This window comes from Equus quagga, unplaced genomic scaffold (genome assembly GCF_021613505.1).
Source record: "Equus quagga isolate Etosha38 unplaced genomic scaffold, UCLA_HA_Equagga_1.0 HiC_scaffold_273_RagTag, whole genome shotgun sequence".
NCBI lineage: Eukaryota > Metazoa > Chordata > Mammalia > Perissodactyla > Equidae > Equus > Equus quagga.
The window spans coordinates 11913-21374 of record NW_025793403.1 but is presented as its reverse complement, the minus strand read 5'-3'; the positions used below and the strand labels follow the sequence as shown (position 1 = coordinate 21374).

The following is a 9462-nucleotide window of genomic DNA, read 5'->3' as shown; positions in this document are numbered from 1 at the left end:
TGATATACTGGGTTGTTTTCTGTATCAACTAGATGTGTTGACAGTGTGAACAAACACGCTCCAAATTAGGTTATCTGGGTAAAGAGTCTCAGAGCTTCCCAAAGGCAGTCCCTGCCCAGCTAATAATGATTACTTGAAACTGACCCAGTTTTTCAGAAGCAGTGCTCTTCCAAACCAGAAACAAGAAGAAACAGATCACTAAAAATAAGAGCTAATATTTACTGAACCCTCCTACATGCCCACCCCATGCTAAGTACTACCCCTGCGTTATTTCATTGAATTCTCACAACCGCCCACTAGACTGAGTATTGTTATTATCATCCCCATTTAGAGACCGGAAAACATTTCCTCTCTTTTGGAATTTCTTTGTGGTCTGGGATTTTAAGACATATTTTTAAATTATTTTAATAAGCCAAACACTTCTGTGTGTCTGCCTGCTGCTAGTGTTTTCCTCCAGCCTCTGCGCACACTTTCCTCTGTGGTCGCCTGCTACAGCGTCCCCATAAATCCGTGAAGAAGAGCAGCAGGACTGGATTCTGTTGCATCCTAAGCATCATGCCGTCTCTTTCAGCTAATGAGACAGCTGGCCTGCCCTTCAGCAGATGCTCCAGAAACCTAAGCCTATTATTACACAGCCGTGGTCATCATGGCTTTTTATAAGTTATCATAAATTTCCATGAATGAAATGAAGAAAGTTACTATAGAAACATAATTACGATTCCCTGTTGAGTCAGGATGCCCACAGAGACAGTTATTGTGTGGAAACCCTGAAATTGTGAAAATCTTGGCCTCTGCCCCATTCATTGGAGACATCTGACAAACTGTCTCCTTTCTCTGCGCTCTAGTTTCCTCTCTACATATAAAATATCAGAAACAAATATACCGTACTGTATCAACTACTATTTCTCTAAAAAGCTGAACAATGTACTTGGGAATCCTTAACATGTCTAACCAGGTAGGTGGTAAGAAATAGTAGAGGTTCAACAGGACAATGTCCTGGCCAACAGGTAACAAGAAACAAAAACCTTTTAAACTAAGGCAATAAATTTCCTGCATCCTAAAATGTTTGCTTAGTGTTTTCCAGTGGAAATCTGTGTTTGAGGATGACTGTCAGAGATATGATTAACAGGCACTTCAGAACATGACAGTAACTTCTATCTGAGACTGCCTGACCCACTGTGGGGTCCCTCCTCTCTACCTCATCCTAAGGCAAGATGATATTCTTATCCCAAGTCAAGCAATGTCACAGCTCCTCACAGCAAACAGACTCCATTTAATGCCCTTTCCTCTCTGCCTTCCTACATATCCCATTCAAACTGGCTTTTTAACTGCTGCTTCTCTCACTTCTTTTACCCCTTGATCTTTCACACCAACTTGCTCTCAATCTGTATAGTCAATGTGGCAGAGGCTGGTGGTCCTTCAACTGCTATCTGATCCCCCTTCTGTTATAGCAAAAGAAGTTTGCCTGGGCCTTTGGCCTTCCAGAATAAAGACTACATTTCCCAGACTCCCTTGAAGTTAGATGTGGCCATGTGATGGGTTCCACTAATGGGTTGTGAGAAAAAGTGACATGTGCAACTTCTGGGCTGTGCTTTAAAAAAGGTGGGGGTGTAGCCTCCTCTTTTTCCTTCCTCCTCCACCGTGGTTTGAACGTGGATGTGGTGGGGAGCTGGAGCAGCCATCTTAGACTGTGAGATGAAAGCTGCAAGCTGGGGATGGAGGAACAACAAGTGAGAAGGAGTTGGGACCTAGGACACTGCCCTGGACTGCTTAAGCACAAACGTTTATATGAGAAGGGAACTTCTATCTTGTTTAAAGCATTATTATTTTGGCCTTGTTAATAGTACCTGATCACACCTGTTTTTTCAAATTACTCCTACATAGCATCTTGTATAACATCTCCCAAGATGTATTTCACTAATGATTTCCAAGCACTGATTTCTAACAAAGAATACTGTGGTGAATTCTTTGCAAAGATGGCTTCCCATAATTCCCTTATATACATGCCGCTCCTGCTACCAAGATGTGGAGCCTATTTCCCCTCCCTTTGAATCTGTGCCAGTCTTGTGACTTGTTTTGACTAATAGAATGCAAGGGAAGTGACCCTATGCCAGTCCCAGGCCTAGGCTCTTAAAGAGTCTGGCACCTTCTACTTTGGCTGTCTTGGAAGCCAGCTGCCATCTAAGGAAGTCCAATTATCTGACCAGAGAAGTCATGTGGAGATGATGAGAAATTATGAAAGGAGGAAGAGACTCAGCCAAACTCCAGCCAGTACAGCCACCTCCGCGGGAGAAGTCCGACCTGTGCCGAAAGCCATTGTGGATCCTTCAGCCCTAGTCAGTCACCTCGGTCATTACTATGTGCAACAGTGATGAGCTGTCTCCACCGAGCCCTGCTCAAATTCCCAACCCAAACAACCACAAGCAAAGACATGGTTGTTTGAAGCAACTAAGTTTTGGGTGGTCTGTTGTGCGGCAATCAATTACTGATACAAATATAAAATAGTTTGAAGTTGGTGATGGAGGAAGGAAGCGATCACTTCATGGGGCACAGGAAGGGAATGACTGTCAAAGGCAGAACAAACCTGGACACTGAAAACTTGCCCAACTGTTTGCTTCCCTAGCTAGAGTGTGATACCTGTGGTTGCCTGTGGGAAGTGCCATCTAAGATATTAGTAGCATATAAGATATTGGAAAACTTTCTCCAATGGACAAAAGAGGCAAGAAGGAAAGCCATAAATCCCACAATTAAAAGTCACCATCTTCATCAGAAAGATGCCCAACTAAAAATTCATTGGTGATATGTTTTTATTAGAGAGGGCCACTCAAAGTTTACCTGTTCAGTTTGTACTAACAAAATCATGCCAGGTAAAAAGTGGATCAGTATCTCAATCAATCAAGTTGTTTCAAAGCTGAAGCTAGCTTCCTGAAAGTTTGCAAAAGAATGTGTATTTTCCAACCCAGGAAAAATTTAGCATAATTTAAGATAATCTACAACAATCTACTGATAAATTTATTCTTTGTCCCACGACGTTTGTATATTCAACTGAATCTCTGGAAATCATGCAGCGCAGCCCAGAAACCTTCCCTATGGGACACTGGGTAAACCTAGCTGTCAGATAGTTGGGAAAGCAGATTCCATCAATTTGCACATCTTAAATCTCAGAGGTTTTTCATTCCAGAATTTCATTTGTGTTAACTCTCCATCTGTTCTACTCCGTAGGAGTAGAAAACAAGCAGCGAGCTATGCCAAAAACCAAGTTTGTTTGTACACTGTCCTTTGTTAAAACAACTAAATGGGGCTCTCAGCATGTCAAAAGATATTTGCTGAGTTCTCATTGTCCATGGTTTTTTAACTTTCCTTAATTTTTTTCTCTTCCTCTTTTGGCCTAGGAAAAAGTGTTGGTCTAAAGGAGAGATCATGCATCTACTCAAAATCTGGTCTCTAGATGAGGACTTGTAATTCTAACTTTCCATTGTCTATCTAAATGCCGATGTAACCAAAAATAACTAAAAATGGAAAGAAAGAAGAAATAGCCTCCCAAACAATAGTTGTTACATTCTAAAGTTTATTTTTTTTATATCAATGGAAGTTGTGGCTCTTTAAATATCTTACCCTTCTTCAATTTACAGTATGCTTTTTCTCCTCCATTGACTTATTTCTATCTATGTCTGTTTCAGAAATAACGATGGATTTGAGTCCACTGCCAGAGTGTGGTCTGTATAAGAGAATTAATTTTAACTCGTGGCACTTTCAAATTAGCCAGACCACAGAACTGACCACCTCAGAGTCAAAAGTAAGCCCAGTGTTCTCTCTTTCCTCCGGGTCTGGAAGAGAACTGGGACAATTTTCTCAGCACTCAGCACAGCTCTGGCCAAGATGCACCATTCAAGGTTATGTGGAAATCTCGGAACTACTCAGCCACCATGTGTCAGCTCCTTAAACAGGCTGAGGCTCTAAGTTATGCTCAAGGGCCCCGTAGCCCTGCCAACACACACAGTTATTAAACTAATTTAATATATTGAAATATGAAAGAGTCAATGACATCCCTGGAGTAAAATGCACTGGATACAAATTCTAGCTTATCTGTCACCAAAATCGAAGAAAGAATTGCCCGCTTGCTTTGTCTATTTCTCTCTTTTTCCTGGGGGCTCTATGCTCTCTTGTGGCTCACTGGTCCCCTTTGTGCCACTCCCACTTAAATGCATGCACAACTCCCCGCCCCTAAATATGCCTAAACCTTGTCCTGGCAAACTCTAAGATAGATCCCTTGAAATTGGGGTTCATTTCTTAGTTCTTTCTTTCTCCCTCTGGAAAGGTTCCAGGCCCATCTGGTCCAGCTTCAGACATGCTTGTTGCTTTTTGAGAACAATCAGCATTTTCTTTCCACTGTTGCACACAATCTGGACATCTGGACAGTATGATCCCTAGAGAACTCTTTGCCAATGCTTGCTTAGCAGAAAGATTTTTCAGCATCTCCTCTCCTCCCCTCCCCTCTGCCCCCTCCAATGTGTGGTAAAAGAGATTCAAAAATTTGGGGGGTTGTTTTGAAGAGCTAGCTTGCACATACCAAGTCACAGAGGGGATAATGAACGCATTATCTGTGAGGGGCCCTTCTGACCTGAGCATCTGGCCTTAGGTCCTTCAAGAGGAGCATGTCCAGAGTTCACAGCCTCAGCACCATTCTACCTGCACCAGTTGATGAGGACTGCTCTTCAGTCTTCTTTTCACTGAGAACTACAATGATTCAGGGGGAAATATCTCAAACCTTGGGAAATGGTTGCTGTGCCAAATACTCTGTTGGTGCTGTTTTTCTATAATCTCCCCTTTACCACCGGGACTAATAGTGTCAAAATTACATTTCCCAGACTTCTTTTGCCAGCGGGGTGCCAGATAGATTTGCCAAGAGGCACTCTCATGAGAATAGAAGGCAGGAAGAAGGTGGACACCATTATGCTTCTAGTCGGAGCTTCATGGGGAGGGCTTCCTGGGCTTCTGAAATATCAACAGGAGTGTGGGCTCCTGACTTCATTTACAGATGTGTCAGGATCACAGGTGGGCTTATGGACTTTGGGTAACACTACTATCCCACTTTTGCTCCTCCAGCCCTTGGTTGGCATGGCTTTCCGCTCTAACTAATCTCCGGTAACAGTGTTTTTCCTCTAGCTCTTCCTATGTTTTTGTAACCATTGCCCTGCATCAAATTCCCCTCTGTTTGAAATACCTAGACTGGTTTCTGTTTTCCCAAATACTGACCAATACAAACTCCTATCTAACTCCTAGGAAAAAAGAAGCCCAGGATAAATCTGAGTCAGTCATCTGGGTAATTATTTGGACCTGTTGCTCTCATCAAATGGATACAAGGTAAGGTCCAGGCTGTGACTCTGATATAAAACTCAGAAGGGTTTTGATCACATCTTGGGCCAGGTCCCTTGGCTATAGGCCATTAACCACATAACTGTAGAGTGAGAATGGTTGGTGCTGCTAGAGAAGACGGTGAACAGTGGTGCCATCATGAAAACACCACTGGGACTGAGGCCAGCGAAGTTGTTGCACATCCGACCCCAGAGGGTAGCATCCAATTTCAGTCTTAATCCTGAAGTATCTGTCCCAGACACTGAGCAATCAGGAAGGAATACTGGGGGGGCAGGGGTAAAGCACATTAGCAGACTGAGCTGAACAGTTTTCTGGGGGATGGGCAGATCCCAGCAGGACAGGAGCCAGGCTTCCAAGGCCAGCTGCCTTAGCACCTCAGTGCCAGAGCTCTCCCTGGATTCAGGGACTTTGGGCCTGAAAGCCTGGAAACATAGGCTTGGCTCTATGCAACCTTGAGCATAGACCTCTGAGGCCTCATCTGTAGAATGAGGGATTGGACTAGAATGCTCTGTAAGGGTGAGTCCTGGAAGCCCTAACAGTTTATGAGTAAATGATCCCCTGGGACAGGTTTCTCAACGACTTGGGGGAGCTTCAGAAAAATACCAGGGCCCCAGAGATTCAGATTTAAATGGCAGCCCAAGTTGAAAACCACTGTCCTAGAGCAGTCTGCCTCAACATCTAAAGGGCATAGGAATCCCCTGGAGATCTTCTTAAAATTTAGATTTTGGTCTGCCAGGTTTGGGATGGGTCCCAAGATTCCACAATTCTAAGAAGCTTCCTGCTGGTGCTAATGCTGCTGATCAGAGGGCACTATTTTGAGTAGAAAGGTACTAAACTTCTTCCCAGATTTGATCTTCTAAGGCAGGTTCTCAAACTTTAGAGCATCAGAATCCCCTGGAGGGCCTGGAAATGCAGATTGCTAGGCCCCACCCCAGAGTTTCTAATACCGCTGGTCTGGAGCGGGGCTGGGATCAAGTTCTCAGGTGATGCTGATGCTGCTGGTCAGGGGACCACACTGAGATCCGCTGCCCTCAGACCATGGTCCTGGATCTTAGCTGCACATCAAAACCACCTGGGAAGTTTTTATAATGCCACTTGCCTCCTCCAGCTGTCCTACATCAGGCTAACTGAGTCACAATCTCTAGGGCAGGACCAAGGCACGGCTAGGTTTAAAAGGCGCTCAGGTGATTCTAGGGAGCAGCCAGGGTGGGGAGCCACTGCCACCAGGCCAGTGCTTCTCAGTATGGGGGGGTGATTTTTCTTCTTACTCTCCTCCTCCCTCCAGGAGACATTTGACAATGTCTGGAGACGTTTTGGGTTGTCACAACTTGGGGAGGCGGAGATGTTACTGGAATCTAGTGGGTAAAAGCCAAGGATCTGCTAAGCATCCTACAGTGTAAAGGACAGGACCTCACAACAAATAATTATGTGGCCCCAAATGTCAACTGTGCCGAGGTTCGGAACCCTTGCCTTAGAGCACGGTCTGGCACAATCCCAGGCCCCACCCCAGGCCTGCTGTATTAGAATCTGCATTTTTAACACGATTCCCAGGCTCGAGGAGCACCGCCTTAGATCAGTGGCTCTCTCTTTAAGCACTTCAGAATGCCCTGGAGGGCTCATTAGAGCACAAAGTGCTGCGCCCCACTCCCAGAGTTTCGGATTCAGCAGGTCTGAGGGGGTGGGGAGGCACAATTTGCATTTCTAAAGAGTTCCCAGGTGATGCTGCTGCTGCTGCTCCCAGGACCACACAGTAAGAACCATTGCTCAACAAACTAAGAGCAAGGTGAAATATCCAAATCCCTTCCAGCTTAGCAAACTGAGCGCTTGCTGACTACCAGAGTCCACGAAAAAGGAACTACATCTGTGGGCTGAAAGCCACCTAGATGCTCTCTGCAGGACTGTCCTGCAAATGTCAGCAACTGGCCCATGCTACAGGGCAGATCCCTGAACTAAAGCAGCGGGAACATGCCCTACCCCTGCCAGCCTGCAGCTGCCTCAATAACAAGCAAGCCATGAAAGAGACAAACATCAGATGAAAGTCATCAGCTGTGAAGTCAGCTCTAGGATAGAGACAGGTTAGGTCTGGGCCGAGCCAGAGGACTAGGGATGAAGAGAGCTACTGAAAGCAAAGCTGGGTGCCTATGCTTTACACACGGGATGCCGATGCTTCCTTTAAAATCCACTGTATGAACACCCCCTGCTCTTTCCAAAGTTTGTGCCTCCTGAAGGCTGTGATATTTTCTTACCAACACAGGAGGCTGGTTGGCCACTCCAGGCCTTGTTGTCCATACACGTGACCGTCCGCTCCCCTTTCAGTGTGTATCCTGGTGAGCAATAGTACTCACACCGGGAGTTAAAGTAGGCACCATCTACACACTTGAACCCTCCGTTTGCCGGCATGGCAAGGGTAGGACATCGCTTTTCTGAAAAAGAGAAAACCAGATATTCAGCATTTCTTAGTTTTTGTCCCTAGAGTTTCAGAGTCCAGAAACTCTGAAAGCATAGGGTGAAAAGTTCATTGAAATATAATGGATAGAATTAGAGAAACAATGGATGGTTGCACATCACGCAGAAGGGACACAAAGTTTCACATCAGACTGGCTTGGGTTGGCATCCCAGCTAAGCCGCTGTCTTAGGCTGAGTTCCTCAGAAGAAGACCTTGAGACAAGGATTTGTGTTCAAGTGATTTATAAGAAAGTGCTCCCAGGGGCGACCAGTTAGGGGCGGGGGAAGCAACACAGAGAAAGGGAGGAAACCGGACAAGGTGGGATCTCAGGCAAAGTCAGCCTCAGCCTCCTCCCACAAGGGAGCTCTGGAGCATGAATGACACCGGTCCATCCCGCCTCCAGGCGAGGAAGCTGGGCTTTCATTAATCCTTTACCACTCAGTATGGGGGTAGCTACAGGCTGCCCGTGGGGATGCTGTCCCTGTCAGAATAAAGAGAGCAGTCCCCTGAAGGAGCAGGGCCTCTGCTTCCTCTGAAGAAGATCGAAGGTGCAAGTCATTAAGAGTAAAGCACTCAGAAGCTGGGAGACGGACACAGAGAACTGGTAAAGGGCATCCAGGGAGATCTGAGTGAAGCACCGCAAGTGCCCACTATAGACACTCAGTTGCATAGTCTGCATAGGCTGGATCACATGGCTACAGCCCTGAGCCTCGGTTTCCCCAAAAATAAAGTTAAAGTAATGGCACCCATATCCATAGCACTGTTGCAAAAATTGAATGTATGAAATGCTTGGCACACAATAGGTGCTCAATAAATGGTGGCTGTTTTGAATAACAATGGCATCTAAAAAGTGCTTCAACAGTGCTGTACCACTTGCAATTTCCCAAATGAGATGTGACTTTTCATGAAGCTAAAAGTCAGCCCCTGAAATGCTCTTCCAGTCTTCTCCCCTGGGGCACGCTCCCTTTCCTGGAATAAGCATCACTCTTCAGTGACTCTCCCGGTCTCCCCAAGCCCACTCCTTGGGAGAACACTTCTTGCCTCCGCTACCATGAGTCCCTAACTTAGCACCACTCATGTACTCATTCCACTGTTTACATCTCTGCCCTGCTGTCTCTGATGCTATCCTGTGATGCCTTTGACGGCACAGCCTGTGTGTGTCCTATTTGTTTCTACATCCCAACACCTTTTCAGGGTCCAGCACTTACTGAACAAACATTAACCGCTGGCTTAACAAAACCTCTGTTCTCTTTCCCTTTCCTAAATAGCCGATCACACCCGTCTGTCTGTCTGAAAGGTGTCATCTCACTTTCGCCATATCTTAGAAACCCACTGACTTCTGCTCACAAGAGGAGTTTTTCTCATCAAAGACCACAGAATGTTCAGTAAAAAGCCCTGATCTCCGAGCAAAAGAACTTTGGCTCTGATTGGCCCTGGGGACCCCACCTGGGGCTGGACTACTCACGTTTGCAGATGACCTTGTCGGACCACCGTTTGTTTGACTGGCAGACCAGCTGGGAAGAGCCATGCAGTTCGTAGCCCTTCCGGCAGCGAATGTCACACCTGGTTCCCAGGGCTGTTTTGTAGTATCCTCCTGGAGGGGCCCTGCAGTACACATCCCCGTACTTCACCTTGATGGG

The 9462-nt window shown here is 45.9% G+C and overlaps 1 protein-coding gene across 1 annotated transcript in view; it reads right to left on the bottom strand.

Annotated features, from left to right (window-relative positions):
- The window catches only part of SRPX (sushi repeat containing protein X-linked), a gene marked incomplete at its 5' end in the record, with an annotated part of 18611 nt that extends 9149 nt beyond the window's left edge, over positions 1-9462 (bottom strand). Inside the window, 2 exons of the mRNA XM_046649097.1 lie at positions 7623-7799; positions 9288-9462. Of these exons, the coding sequence (XP_046505053.1) occupies positions 7623-7799; positions 9288-9462 (352 nt within the window). The remainder of the gene's footprint in view (positions 1-7622; positions 7800-9287) is intronic.